This window comes from Corvus brachyrhynchos, unplaced genomic scaffold, assembly GCF_000691975.1.
Source record: "Corvus brachyrhynchos isolate BGI_N302 unplaced genomic scaffold, ASM69197v1 scaffold136, whole genome shotgun sequence".
NCBI lineage: Eukaryota > Metazoa > Chordata > Aves > Passeriformes > Corvidae > Corvus > Corvus brachyrhynchos.
In genome coordinates this window covers 6,207,611-6,222,603 of record NW_008239080.1, presented here as the reverse complement: position 1 = coordinate 6,222,603, position 14,993 = coordinate 6,207,611, and the positions used below count along the sequence as shown (strand labels likewise).

The 14,993-nt window shown below is 37.6% G+C and overlaps 1 protein-coding gene across 2 annotated transcripts in view; it reads right to left on the bottom strand.

Moving 5' to 3' along the window:
- Positions 1-14,993, bottom strand: part of BMP5 (bone morphogenetic protein 5) — a 55,910-nt gene that overhangs the window by 20,939 nt on the left and 19,978 nt on the right. For both annotated transcript variants that reach the window (XM_008637632.2, XM_017739330.1), the window contains 2 exons: positions 9,885-10,077; positions 3,947-4,095 (listed from right to left, as the gene is read on the bottom strand). In XM_008637632.2, coding sequence (XP_008635854.1) covers positions 3,947-4,095; positions 9,885-10,077 — 342 coding nt within the window. The remainder of the gene's footprint in view (positions 1-3,946; positions 4,096-9,884; positions 10,078-14,993) is intronic.

The window sequence follows — 14,993 nt, the reverse complement described above, 5'->3', positions numbered from 1 at the left end:
CCCACCCCAGCCACTCCATGCGGCACCAAGAACATGGTTGTGCTGCCTTTCTGAAGGCTTAGTTAGTGAAAGGGACCTTGAAAGATCCAGGCTAAAAGGAAGAGAGGCTAAAAAAGAGGGAGTGTGTTTTTTGGTTTCTTCCCCAACATCTCTGGAGAAGAACTTCACCAATCCTTCATGCCTCATGTAGGGTTAAGATCCAAACCCCCTTCCAGGGACACAGATCAGAGTGTACCCAAATACATGATGGAGTGAGAATTGGCCTTCCACAGAGTTCACTTGGATCAAGGAACCTATTTTTTTCAAGTTTCCCTTTGCTCTGAGGAAAAAAAATATTTAAAGTAAGACTCAGAGTCAGGGAGCTGAGGGTTCCTGCTGCCTGCCCACCTCAAACAGCAGGAAAGACCAAAGAAACCTTCTATGGGACTATGTGGCAACAGAAATCACCTTAATCTGCTTTGGCTTTTCAAAGTCACCACGTTTCTTCTGCTCTGATGTGCGGGTAGATGGAAAATAACTGAGAGCTGCAGAAATCTAATAAAAGGCACAGAACTACATGACTGTGGGGCTACAGGATGTTGTACTGACAGCTGTGTATTTGGAATCCATTTTATTCTGTGGATCACCAACAGTCATCATTTCATGTTATCTCCCTCTCCCATTTTCTGTAAACAACTCTAGATTCTCCTCAGCAATGACAGAAACAGAAAAAGGATTATTCTTGTAGCTGTTTATACCCCTTCAGCAAACTTGATGTTCAGACCACTGCTAACGTCCACTTATAAAAATGCTAAATGTTAATATAAAGATGCTGATTCACTGGAACATGTTTTAAGCCTTAGGAGACATATGGTATATCTATGGGAAAAGCATTGCATGGAGCTTTTCAAACTGTTTGTGCATCTGCATTGATTTCACGCTGCAATTCCTCCAACACCCATGCATCCATCAGCATGAAAAAGATCACCTCTCGTTTGAATCATAACAGAGTTTTGGTGTCAAAAGGAGGGAATCAGCCAAAAGGGGATGCTGCTGAATGTTGAGGATACATTAAAAAAGAGAATCAAAAAAACCTGATCCTTAATTTACCATGGCCTCAGGGAAACAGTGCATTATATGTTGACAGCTTCCATATGTGTCATGCAAACCTTTATTCTTACTGTTCAAAATAAAATGTCCCATTAAGAGAAAAAGTCTACATTTCATGCTAAAATGAGACGTATGATACCAAATACTGTCCTAAAGAAAAAAGAGAACACATTCCAATGTCATGTGGCTTTTGTAGTTTTTCAGGGTTTTCAAAGGGGGAAAAATATGAATTGCAGCAACCAGACATTTTTCCAAAGTTTTTTTTTTCACACTGTTATGTTAAATAGTTACAAAATTTTTTTATTCCTTATGTAGACATTATTATTATTTATGTGCCATCTTCAGGGATCCAAAGAAATATATCTACACAAGTAATTGCCTAAAATGTCTCTGATAGATAACTGTAAGAAAGATTACTTTTAATGGTAATGATAACAAAGTAGTCGTACCCTGGAGTCTCAGCCACTATTGGCATCCCCTATTGGCTGTATGAGTAAATCGGAAAATTAGTATGCATTTACAGACTTGATTATCCACAGTGTAGCACCTGAATAACTCAATCAGGGATTCTCTTGCTTAATAGAATTCCATTTAGTTTAATGATTTGTTGCAATAGAAAGGTTAATGGATCAGGTCTTATCATAAATATCTCTCCAGTTATGGGGGCAGAAGTCCTATGCCTCCTGTAAACTCAGCTGACAGCTGGAGGCATGAAGAAATGTGCTTCAGACCTGCCTGGCCTGAAGTTCACTTGAGCCAAGGGAAGGTCTTTCAGTTGATTTGAACCAGTCCCTGAGCTCTCACAGAGAACCGGTTGGAGGGAGGGTGGGTGGGGTTCTCTGGGTTACGAACCGAGTCTGCTACATACTGAGTCGTATAAAAATTCATGTTCCATCTGTACACAAACGTGTCATTTAACTGCTGGTGTTTCTAATAGCTTCCAGAAGTAACAGCAACCCAATAAAAATAATCAAAGCCTTAAGAGCAAAATTGTAGGAGCATGAAAGGATGATTTTGCTTGTGCTAAGCTGAAGTTGTGTAGCACAGGTCTATCCTATAGTTTTGAAAACTTTAGTCCACAGAACTGGACTCCTTGGACGAATAAACTGAAAAAGGGAACAGAAAGTGAGGGAAAAGGCAAATTCCTTCTTCAGTGAAGCAGCTATATTAAGTCAAAGAGGTAAGATGCAAAAGGTAAAGCTGCTTGTGGCTTTGGAACTTAAAATAGAAAATTATCTATCACCTTTCTGATCTTAGGAGTAGGACAGGGGAAATATTTCCCTGAGCTATTATTTTACAATTTCTTCAGTGTATTGACCTAAAGGTTTCCTTTTACGCATACAAACTTCCCTGTAGTTTACTGAACGGATGTAATTTTGAGGCTAGAACCAAAAAGTTGCTGGTGGCAGGGTTTCTTAATGAATGCCTTTCATGGATATTTAATTTTCAACAATTTCTCTGTTCAAATCTCCTGGGAAAAAAAAAAAAAAAAAAGCAAGGATGGAGTTTATTCTGGAGCAGGAAAGCTGGCCAGAAGCCAGCCCACCTAATTTGGATTCCTGACGGAGGTGTCCCCAGAATTGTAAGAGCTTTAAAATGGCCTCACTAAACCAGGCTGCCTAAGAGATGTACTCCCTATGCAGCCCAGGCTCAGGAGTGGTGCCTTTAAAGGCTGGTTGAAGGCAGCAACAATGTGGTCTACTTTGTACTGGTGCCTCTCTTGTCCACTGACTGTACTCTGACCGTAAAGGTAACATCAGATGAAATGGCCATGTGCTTTGGTGCAAGCCTGCCAGCTCCCTTATTAAGCATCGTGCCTAAAGGACAGTTTTTGCATAACTCTCTGGCAACCGGGGCACTTGCTGAAAAAGTATGAGATGCTTTGTTCACAGCCCAGCTGAGCCTGAGGGAGAATTTAGATCAAAACCAATGAGAAAATGTAGCCAGAACAAAGAAAAAAACACTAATCCTTACACCAGGGTTTCTTCTGCTACTCATTAACATTATGTCAGCTAAGGTTTAGATTAACTGCCATCATAGATCCCTTGACCTCTGACATAGAAAGCTTTTTGACAAAAAGAGTTAAATCTGAGTTTGCTTGTAAAGTGGTATGGATTAAGTGAACCATCACAGAAAAAACAGTATATAAGTCTCTTTTTATTAGTTTCTAAAAAGTCTAAGTAAAGAACATTTCTTCTAAAAATATTGTTTTGCATTGAGATGCATTTTCAAATTTAATGAAGAGCATAACTGTGAATAACACAGTAGCCCAGTAAATTTGTACTAAAACCTCACACAGCTTGGACTTCAGTTTTGATAGTGGTTTTTCTAATTTTCAGCTAACTAAAATTTTCAAGATTTCAAATTTCTAACCCATTTCAAGATAAAAAAGAATATCTTTTTAAATTAAAGAAAAACAGTTCCCACATTTCCCTATTGTTAACCTTTCTCCAACATCAATATCAACAGATGCTATGCCTTCTGAACAGCTCTGAGGTTATTTTTTAACTTTCTCCATGCTTCCGCCCAGAAAGTTCTGCAAATTTGTCTGAGTTTCATGAGTGTAGTCATCAGTGGTAGAACATTAAAATGGAACTGAATTTCATATGTAGGAGCACTTCTCCTGAACCCAATTTCACTTGATTCAGTTAGTTTTATAATTGACATCTTCTACAGAATTAAAAGTAATAGAAAGCTTTCAGACCACAGCAACAGCAGGATAAGATTTGTGTTGTTTGCTTATAAACTCTCAGTGAATTATCACCCGGTCAAGTCAAAAAACACCCATCCAGAAAAGAGTCCCAGCAAGGTATGACAAGAGCATACATGGCATTATGATCTGTGGCTTCAATCTTACCGTCCCCAGTTTCAGCACAGAGTTGCAAGCCCAGGTTGTTCTGTGGATTAATGACCCAGTGATTGCTGGTCGCAGTAATGTCAAAGACAAACCAGCCCACATCAGAAGCTTGAGCCTTTCTTGTGTCTAACAGGAACAAGTCTGCATCCCTAAGTTAAAGAAAATAGAGTTAAGGCATTCAAATGTTATTATTTTTGTCCTGAATTTCCTTGCTGACAATAACTTCTTGGAGTCCAAATTAATAATCATTTAACATATCCTCATTATGACACAGTACAGCATGTGCTGCAGCTAACAAGTAGTTGTTAAGTATAATACAGGTATTTCCCCTAAGAGGCCTTTCTGAAATAAGTTTCAGCATGTAAAAACCTACAGCTCTGGAAAATCTGAAAAATACAGTTTCCTGATATAACTACACAAAATACATAATTGAGGCTGTGTATAAAAAATTCATCTTTCAACATCAGAAAGTCTCAGGAAAATTAACTTTTATAAACCTTTCAGTGTAAAAGACAAAAAATGTCAAAATCACATTCCAATTTCAACTAAAACTCAGAGGCATAGCGTTGCTAAAAAGATCTGTTGTTAATAACATATCACAGCAGCTGTATCCTATGACAAAACTAGAATAGATGGCAGTTCAGACCGTTTCCTATTACTACAGATGTTTAGAAAATAAGGCTCTATATCAAAGCAGAAATTACATATATATTCAATAATATAATTATTACATTTTAACCCTCAGTTCCCTGGTATATTTTCAAATTTGTTCCCGTGAAATCTTCCAGTAATTCAGAAGGGCTGCTCAGGGGAGTTAGTATAATTGTGTTACTAAATTTTTTGCATGGGTCATTTATTTTTTCTGTTTTCACATATCTCCTGACACAATTGGTTCCAGATCATCGTCTCTATTACAAATAGTTTACTACAATGACCAGACTAAACCCAAGATATTTAACTCTCATCAGTTTCATTTTACATGCTTCTACAAAGCAGTGTGCATTATTAAAAGCTGTTTTCACCATTTAACCTTTTAAACCTAAATCTATAGTTACAGAAATCTATGTCTTTTATGCCATAAATAGTAGTCAAAACAGTAAGATACAAGAAAAAATGTTTTATTCTATTTTTTTACTGTACAAGTCAGCTGAACTCAGACTTGGCTGACATAGATCTGGGAATCGTACCATTGCCTTACAGACAGAATGAATATGTGCTTTAAAAGGAAAGACAGACAGAAAGAATAGAATAGAATAGAATTTTTGTGGAAAAAGTGGATTTAAAATTTCTAGTGTTCTTGTCACTGTATTCTTACAGTGCTTAATCGCAATGACACCTTAGTTCCTGTCTTATCTAAACACAGTAAATGCACCTAGAAGGTCTGATACTGAAAAAAGTTTCAAGTGCACCTTTTGAAACTGTGGTTGCTAAATACTGAGGAAAATAAGACCAAATTAACTATAACAAGCATATGTTTACTTACATGTGAGATATATCTGCAAAACCAGGTTAAAGAGTTCAGAAATTATAAAAGAAGATTATTAAAAGAAAAAAAAAAAGGAATTGAAAGGGCTTTTATTCAAGTCACCTTTTTTATTCCTTCTGTTAAAGGACAATCTTTTGCTGGGCTCTTATCACTTCCATTCTAGTAGAACTGTGCTAATGACCACACAAGGAGAAAACATACATTCCCCCTCTGGAGCTAACATGAAGAAAATCTTACCATTCAAAAGAGCCTGACCTGCTCTGCTAGCACTGAACAAATTAACAATGTACCACAAGCTCATAAATAGTACTCTCTGGACTCTTAAATGCCAACTTTTTTCTCTAATAAGTAGTTTTATCAGAACTTTAAACCTGCAAAGTTTAATTCTGACTGTAGTAGTCTTTGTGATGTTTATTTAGAAATACTTTTGCATCACTCAGTATATTTAATAGAAAACTGTAAAATTGTTTGGAATAGAAAATACTACAATATCACAGTGATATAATTCCACACTTGTCTTTTCTCCTCCTAGAATACATAATGCTTTCCCATATACAGTCTTTCCATTCCAAATCCAGGATTGATACTAAATGTTCTCAAAAGTCAGGATGCACAATGTTTCCCATGCCAAATAAGGCGCTACAAATGGTACAGTCCAGAAATTCCTATGAAGGACAAATTTTTCCTCAATGTGACTTTATTACTTTGTATTGTAGTAGAAACTCCAACTAAAGTGTCTTTGGTATTGATATGTCAATTTTCTTGTTTGTCCTCCTGCAAGGATAGTGATCTGGCTAAGGTAATAGACTTTAAATAGAGACAGATTGCTCTTACTCATTAACTAGCAAATGAAAAAAAAGTGAGTTGGGGATACCTAGAGAAAACCAGAACTGATTCTTGAGAGCACATAGGAGAACAGAGAAAATGTATCTGGACCAATACTAATGATTTAGCCCACATAACAGCATGCTACTACAGAAATTCAAAGTATTTGTTAGGGAAAAACCAACTTCTTTCCCAATTGATACAAACATAGGGTGAAAACATGACCACTGAAAAGGCAGCAGGAGTTCTGGGATCAGGGTTCCCCCATTAGCTCGTGTCATTCATTCAAACTACTCATCACATTTTGTGACATTTTTAATTTTAAAATTCTCCTTTATTCTGCGAAAGGAAAAAAACAGTCACACTTGAAATGAAAAACAGCTGCAAATTTTGGCTGTAATTTAAAAAAATATTTCTATTTAAAAAATAGCCCACAACACGTAATAAAAAACTAAGGCATTGTGTCGTAAATAGCCTGAAATGTTACTGTGAATATATTCAGGCAGAATACAGCTGATTGGCTTTACCTTTACGGAGGCTGTTTAAGTTTAGTGATTTCAGTCTGGTCCCCAATGACCAGCTGTCTCCAGGAGAAATGCTACCACAGTCAAGAATTTCAGCAAAGAGGCTGCAGGCAGAATGTCTAAGTAGCTCCACATCTCCTGGGTCACTTAAGGAAGTAAAGGTGGAACAAACCATCTGTATGTTCCTTGAAACCCAGAACAGTTCTTGATCAGATCACATAATCATTACAGTGTAATAGGCCATCCCAATAACGCTGTTTTACTTCTCGCCTCATTCCAGAAACCTGCTTTTGTATCTTACTGCCACTTGAGGATTCCCTAATGCGGGAAGAGCCCTCAGGGTTTACTTAAATTAGTGGCTAGCTGCCACCAAAACATGAACAAAGATTTGGCATGTTGGAGTATACTTTTGTCATGAGAAAAGATCTGGGTAGGAGAACACTGGCAAGGCTCCATAGGAAATCAGCCTGCCATGGGCTGTGCTGCACATGCTTCCTTAGACCAAATAGAAAACTTCAATCCCAGAGAGTGGAACTTCAGCAAACTCCAATGGAATTAAGCACACCCATTTCAGTAGCCGTGCTGCCATAGAGACAGAAAAATGCCTGAGACTACAGCACAATCCTTAGTATGCAACTTGGAAGACCTGAACCCTGATCACTCCTTGCCTGAAAATATTAGAGGACTGTGTTTGGGATTGCAGAGCCCTGTCAGACACCCAGGTTTCCTGTTCAAAGCAAAGAAGGGGGGAGGAGTAGTTTTGCTGTGCAATGTCACTAGTAAGGACTGTGGGACATTATAGAATCACAGAATCACAGAATGGTTTGGGTTGGAACGGACCTTAAAGATCATCAAGTCCGAACCCCCCTGCCATGGGCAGGGACACCTTACACTAGGACATGTGGCTCAAAACCCCATCCAATCGGCCTTGAAAGCTTCCAGGAATGTGGTATTCACAACTTTCATGGGCAACATGTTCCAGTGCTTCCCCATCTTCACAGTTCTCTCACTCTCCCATTCTGTAGTTGCAGCTTCTGAAAATTTGTACATATGTAGGACAAACCTGAGGTGACAAAGTCAAGAAAAGAAGGAGTGAAGTCTGGGCCCAAAAACAAAAGGTGTGGCTTTGTTGGAAAAAAAATTCTTGGGAGCTCATCTTGGGGTCTCTTCTGTCTGGAAACAGTAAGGGGCTTGTGGAAAAGTTTTCTTGTTTCTAATTTGAACTGTGAAGAGCTTGAGATCTTCTCCCATCCTGTTCCACTGACGCAGTTGCCTATAATATCTCTATATATGAGTAGAAACTGTCAAAATCAACAATAGGAGAGAAACACTTATTCTACATCAAAGTTTCTGTAGTTAACACTGATGAAATCAAGTGCATGGCATATCATTCCCTGCTCCTCCTTTCAGCATCATGCTTCCATTAAAGGACAGGGGACTTTTATGATTATAAATGCAAATATAAAGCATTTATAAATTTCTGGTTATGCCTTGAAAGAAGTCAAAAGCCTTGTTTAATGGCTTCACAGAGACAGTTGTCATTTGAACAAGTCAGATAATATTAACTGTGATTTTCATCAGAGTGGTAAACAGTTTTGCTTTCTCTGAAATAGAATACAAACCACCTACTGTGAAAATATTAAAAAACTAAAAAAGAAAACATCAAAAGTTTTAGAAAAGATAACTTTTCCTACTAGTTCAATAAAAAAACTGAGTGCTCCAGTGAAGAGCTTTCATCACCTCAGCCTCGACCTGTATGCTTCAAAAAGATGTGTTTTGTTCCTTCCTGCTTTATTCCTTCCTCCAAGAAGTTTCTTTTAGAACCTATGTCAAAACAACTTTTGGGAAGCTGAAGATAGAGGTAAAAAAAAAAATAAAACCCACACTGTTTTCTTCATCCCCAAATTTACTAGGTATTCTGGAAGGATGAGTGCTTTCCCTCCTGTTGTTTCCATTGGTATAAAATGAATCCCTGTTTATAGCCATAAATATTTTATAACTTGATGTTCAGAGATCTCTGGAGGGTACAAGCTCAAGGTTCTTTGGGCAGAAAAGAGATTTGAATTCTGGCCCAGCCTTCAAGCTAACTGGTGATGGGGCTTTTATTTCCTCCAGGATATTCTGCAAGTTTAAGCTGACATTTTCTTTGGTTTTGCCAAACCTTCCTGGGATAGAAATGTTTTATCAGTTCCAAGATGAAGGCGAATTTTTGTTTATCGTAAAACAGAACTTTTTTCCCCCACTTTTCTGAGAAAAGACATGAACTAATTTAATTTCAATCCCCCCATTTTGGGTCTATGTAGCTTTTTAAGAATCATCTTGGAATTGATACTAGTTTTCAATCATAATTTTCAGGCTACTTTGCCTGGTGAAATCCGCTAATTTACTGAGATCTTGTAGAGTCTTGGAAGCATGTCATACACGGAGCTCTGCAAACTCAAATTCAGGGATTTGCTCATGTGCAACATCATATGTGGCACCTAGGGATGTGGTTTAATGGCAGATTTGGCAGTGTTAGGTTTATGGTTGGACTCAATCTCAAAGATATTTTGCAACCTAGATGATTCTATGATTTTCAGTTATGGTGAAAGTTATGTGTCAAGTATGCACGTCATCTTAAAGTTAGTGCATGAGTTTATCTTTTAATTACATTCTGCAGAACTGTAAAACACAAGCAAAAAAGCCATGCTTCTTCAAAAGTAATCAAAGTTACACAGTCTTTCTGCCTCTAAGGAGCTAAGTGGATCTTGGCTTGTAGTACCTCAGTGTCAGCAAATGGTGCTTTTCCCAAATCCAGACACTTAGATTGTGCACAGGACACCACCATTTGCTCACTGAGAACATTAACCCTCACCTGCTCTGTGCATGGGCAGATTATCTGGTGAACTGAACTTGGACATAAAGCTGGAATAAATCACATTTAAGATAAGTGTTATTCCTGTTCAGTGTTTACTGTTGTTGCCTAACAATCAATACTGCACAAGCCACAGTGGTAACAACGATGCCTTGTCAGGTGTACGCTTACGATTGATTATTGCTTCCCACTTAAGACAGGCAAATGGGATGGTATTCAACATGTGATGAGTTCATGCCAAGAGGGTACCTGTTGGGATACTCCTTGATGATCTGATATATGCTAATCTGAATGGTTTCATTCTCAAAGCGGCTGTTGCTCCGATCTTTGTATATCCGGAATTCGGCTGCCGTCACTGCCTCTCCGTGAGGGATCTGAGTAAGGTCAAAGCGAAATTCTTTGTAGTGCCTTCGGTGGTGGGAGAAATCCTTGTCCCTTTCAACTGTGAGAAAGAGAATTCAGTGTAAATTAAAGATGTGAAACAAATGCCTATTTCCCATGATTAATTCAGCATTCCCTCTGTTTGGGGGTAAACAAACATGACAATATAAAACTGTGCAAATAATAAAACCACAAGCCCAGACATACTTCCAGTTAAAGGAAATTCCAGCAGCCCAGTGTCTTCAGTTCAAAAGGAAAAAACCTCTGTGGCTTTTACATAAATTCCAGAAGCTGGAGTGGAAAGAATATCAAGAAAAGCTGAAAGGGGGCATGTTGTAAAGTAGCTAGAAATATGGACAAACTGAAAGCTGTGACAGGATTTAGGACTTCAGTGTAGCCATAAGCACAGCAATAGCAATGTCAGAACTATAGATGACTTTGGAAAATACTAATTGCCACTAATAACCAGGCTGATGAGAGGAATGCAGCTCATTTCCGTTTAACATAATAAAAGTGGTACTAAAGTGCGCTGCAACAACTTTATACTTAAGAAGCAGTTAAGTCGTATAAATTAACACAAATTGTACTCTAATGGCATGCACATCAGCTTTCCAGTGGTCAGAAGAAGGAACTGAGGGTCAGGGCCAAGTGGTTCTGGCATCCCAGCAGCACAGGAAGTAAAATTCTGGCTTGAGAAGTCCCCTCAAACCTGTTCTGGGTGGGCAGGTGCAGCTCCTACTGCTTCTGACACTGCCACTTTTTAAAATAAAAAAGTAAATCTCATTATTGCCTAACTGAGGTTTCTACAGAATTTTAAGAGGAACAAACCAGAGGATTTTAATTTACAATTGGTTTGGGTCTAATTCCATTGTCTGCTGCAGTTCTGACTCTGAGTTAGGAGCAACTTTTGCAATGGAATATATGTTTTGATGTGGAAACGGACACTACAGGCCATAGTACTGGCTAATGATCACCTTATGGGATTAATACTTCAGATTTTAAGGATGTGGAAAGGATAATGATCCATGGTTTCCACTTCCACAGAGTACAATGTATCATTGACCTATGAATAAACTGTGCTCTGTGGGATGACAGAATTTCTCTCTTCTGGAAAAGTTCTACCTGCCTCATGACATAGGTGCGTTGTTTTACTGATGGTGGACAAAGTCTAAAACTCAGAGTTGGAATTTGGTTTAGACAACCAACTAAGCATTTATGGCTGCACCCAGCTTCACTAAACACTCCCTCCTGTAACCCCAGCTCTTTTATTGCATTGTAGTCCTCAGATCTGAGGGAGGAACAATGTCAGTTCTGAAAAAGCACACATTTGGATTACTAAATGCTACATGTATAAATAATGTGTAAATTATTACGATATTTATATTTACATGGTCATATATACATCTCTTCCAAACAATTTTTTCTACATACATAATGTGTATGTTCGCATGTATATACATATGATTATATAATTTTTTATATAAACCTGCATATCTGTATTATTATAATGTATATGTTGTCTTACAAAATAGAAATGCACTAAAAGGAAAAAAAATGATTTTGTACATACAAGTGTACAGTTATGGACATATTAAAGTGAGAGCTATTGAAGAAAAAGGATTTAACATTATTTTCAGAGCAGTAGTTGCGAGTTAAATCACCTGTGGTCACGTAGCTAGTCCTTTACAGTGTAATTCCCTGTCACCTTTCCAAAAATGTAAACTCTCCTTGTTTTCATTAGGTTGTTTTTATGTACAAGTATGTGTTGCCTTAAGAACCACCAAAAATAAAATATATAGGCAATAAGAACACTTTATCTTCAGTGAAAATGAACTTTCTCCTGGCTGACAAAAGGAAAATTGTCTGCTAAGTGTGAGGTTCACTTGGCTCAAGCGCATATTTAGCTTACATGGGTTTGCCATCGAACACTATGTAGAAAAAGTAAAGCAGAAAAGCAGCAGAAGCATGTAAACTGGCTGCTCTGTACCTGAAGATGAATGGGCTGCTGCTGAAGAGAAACAGGATACAGTCTATTTAGCAGCTCCACTGCCCGGTTCTAAACTGTGAGATATATACAGAGATCTGACTTGAGGTTTGGGAGTTGTTTGCTTTTTTTTTTAAATACCCATGTAAAGCCTTTCATTTCAGAGGAACTTGGCAGAGATTAGCATATGCAAAAGCACTGAGCCGAGAGGGTTTTTTCTAATACAAAGAGTCTGCTGCAAGTTTCTGAGGTTATAACTGAGCGTTTCAAAACTGTCATGGAACAGATATGTCAGTAACCTTCAAATGAGAACTATGTAAGACAGACTTAGTGTAGCAACCCTTTCTGCTGTCTCTGGATAGTATTTATTCAAAAAGTATTTACCAGCGTGCATGGGTAACTAAGCACTACTCACTACAAGTAAACACTGAATAATTAGACACTGAATAAAAGGTTTAAATGCCACTGCTCCTGGACTGATTGATTTTTATTTGGGTTTGAAGCTTCTTTTTGTCTAGTTTCTACCAAGTACTTTCTAATTAGTAACATCAGTTTGGAAACAGTAGTTGTCTCCCTATATGTTATAGTTTGGACAGAAACCTCCATAATACCCCTAATAGCATCAGTGGGGTCCTCTCAGGACCACTCACAACTGCTGAAAGAATACTGATAGCCACTTTCTGATGGGCCTCAAAGTAATAGTTACAACTCACACATGTAGTACTAGTCTGTGTTTCCATGTATATACCTAAGGAAGATGCAGCACTGTCATCTGAAAGGGATATGAGTTCAACATTTCTTTGGTTCAAGACAACATTCACAGGCAGGCCAGGACTTCAGAGTAGCAACAGTCTACAGAAGTGAAGTGTTGTAGGAAACAGGCACTGAACAGCACTGCAAAAACCCTTGAGTTCAAGGAGGTCCCACTCCCCACAATGAAGCCAGAATCTCTAACTGCAAATTTATGTCAGCCAATGTACAAAGAAAAAAAAAAGTGTACAAATGTAGACAAGTTAAAATCTTGCATTACATAGCAGACTGAAAAAGATGGTGATGGTGATGTTGCAATAATGATCAATGGTTAGAATGGTAGCCAAGCTAAAAAAGTAAAATATTATTTAATGATACTGAATATTTTAATAGTGAAAATACTACACAAATCTTGATCCCTTCTGCATCTAATAAATGCCTAGTTAGGCAAGACTGTGAATGCTTAGTAGACTTCTGAAATACTTTTCTTTCACAGGCGAGAGCTTTTCAGCACTGGCAGCCTGAAAAACACAGGTTAAGATTTTCAAGTATTCAATCCTTTCAGAATATTCTCATGTCATTCCAGCCCTGCTCAGTACATCTGCGTTTCTGTGGGACGAATCACAGCATCTAAAAACCAATTGACCAGAAAATCAGTAAGTATTCTTTTAATCATTGGAGGAATATAATTTTTCTAAGTAAAAACTATGTTGAATATTAGGGTAAATGCTGATTACAAAAAAATTATTCCTTTGCTCTCATTGGTGAGGATTCTTTGCATTGACTTTTAAATTATTTTTATACCACCTGAAACTAATATATGCAGCACTATGGTTACATCAGACAAATCATGGCTCAGGGGAATATCACAAACACCTGTGTGTAAGATGGGAAAGAATGATATTTTCCACCCATGTGGCAAACTGATGAAACATTCACACTGTATTAACACTAAGTCCAACTCTGACAAGAAAAAAGTCAAATTTACATGAAAAAGGTATTTTGGAAAAAGGGTCTTCTTTTACACCAAGAGAAAATATCATGCAGTGATTTTCGTTAAGAAAACTATTTATCTTATGGGGGGAAAAAAAAAACAACAACTAAAAAATATCCAAAGTACTCATATGGATAGACTGTATAACTAGTAATCAGTATTTTAGAAATTCAGCTATAAGTATCTGATTATGTTAACTGAACTTAAAAATATAAAAACTGCTAGCAAAGAGTTTAGGTCATAGTGCATGTGGGACTATTAGATGTGCTCTTTCATTAGTGCTTAGCTCCACACTGATATGTGCTTCACTTTTTCTGAAGATGTTGGTGTGTGGCTGTGACACATAGGTGAAGTGAAAGCTGCTTTGGCAAATGGGTAACAAACCAAAGATATGCTGAAAGATATGTTATAATAAGCTGATTTTACAATATAAGATCCCCGGGTCCCAAGGAGGTTCACAAACAGTGAAGCCTCACTAATCAAATTAAAGTCACTTTTTAACTACTAAATGTACCAAGGCAAAATGGAGGGTTTTACAGACCTGTGTAACTATAAAGGGTCATTTACACTCATCTCACTGGATTTCACTGTTTGACTCGAAATTCTTTGTATAAGTACTAAGTAAACCAGTCAGTTTTAATCACTCCAAGGTGATAAAGTTTACAGTAAGCTGATACACTACAAACGACACTCATTTACATCTTGAATATAATGAAATGATAGTTTATCTACAGTGAACATTTGTGGTTATCTGACCAAAACAGGTCAAAGGTTCCAGGCATTTTCTCCTGAAATTACTCAGTGCTGCCTCTAATGACTGATAATTGAAAGCAGAGACTGGAAATATCAAATGTGGTAGGTGACAGATAAGCAACAGATTAATGCAAGTACTCTGTTACAGGACACTGAAAGGTCAGAGGCCCTAGGAATTAGCTATTGTGCTACTGTGAAAAGACAGACATCAAATAGCTGTTTGCCTCATTCTTGTTCTTCTCTCATTCAAATTCCAGTATCATAGATGGGACTGTTTAAAGTGACTCACCTTTTATAAATTAGGGCAACAAATGTTTTATAGGGTGTGTGGAAAGGAGAAAAGGGATTCTAGAAAAGCATACAGTGTTTAAAAAATCTGCCAAAATAAAACAGCTATGCTAGGTGTAAACATTTTATTGAAGTGCATCTGAGAGAAGGACATTCATTAGAATGTCATTCTCAGTTGGAGAGACACCAGGTTACAGATTCTGAAAGA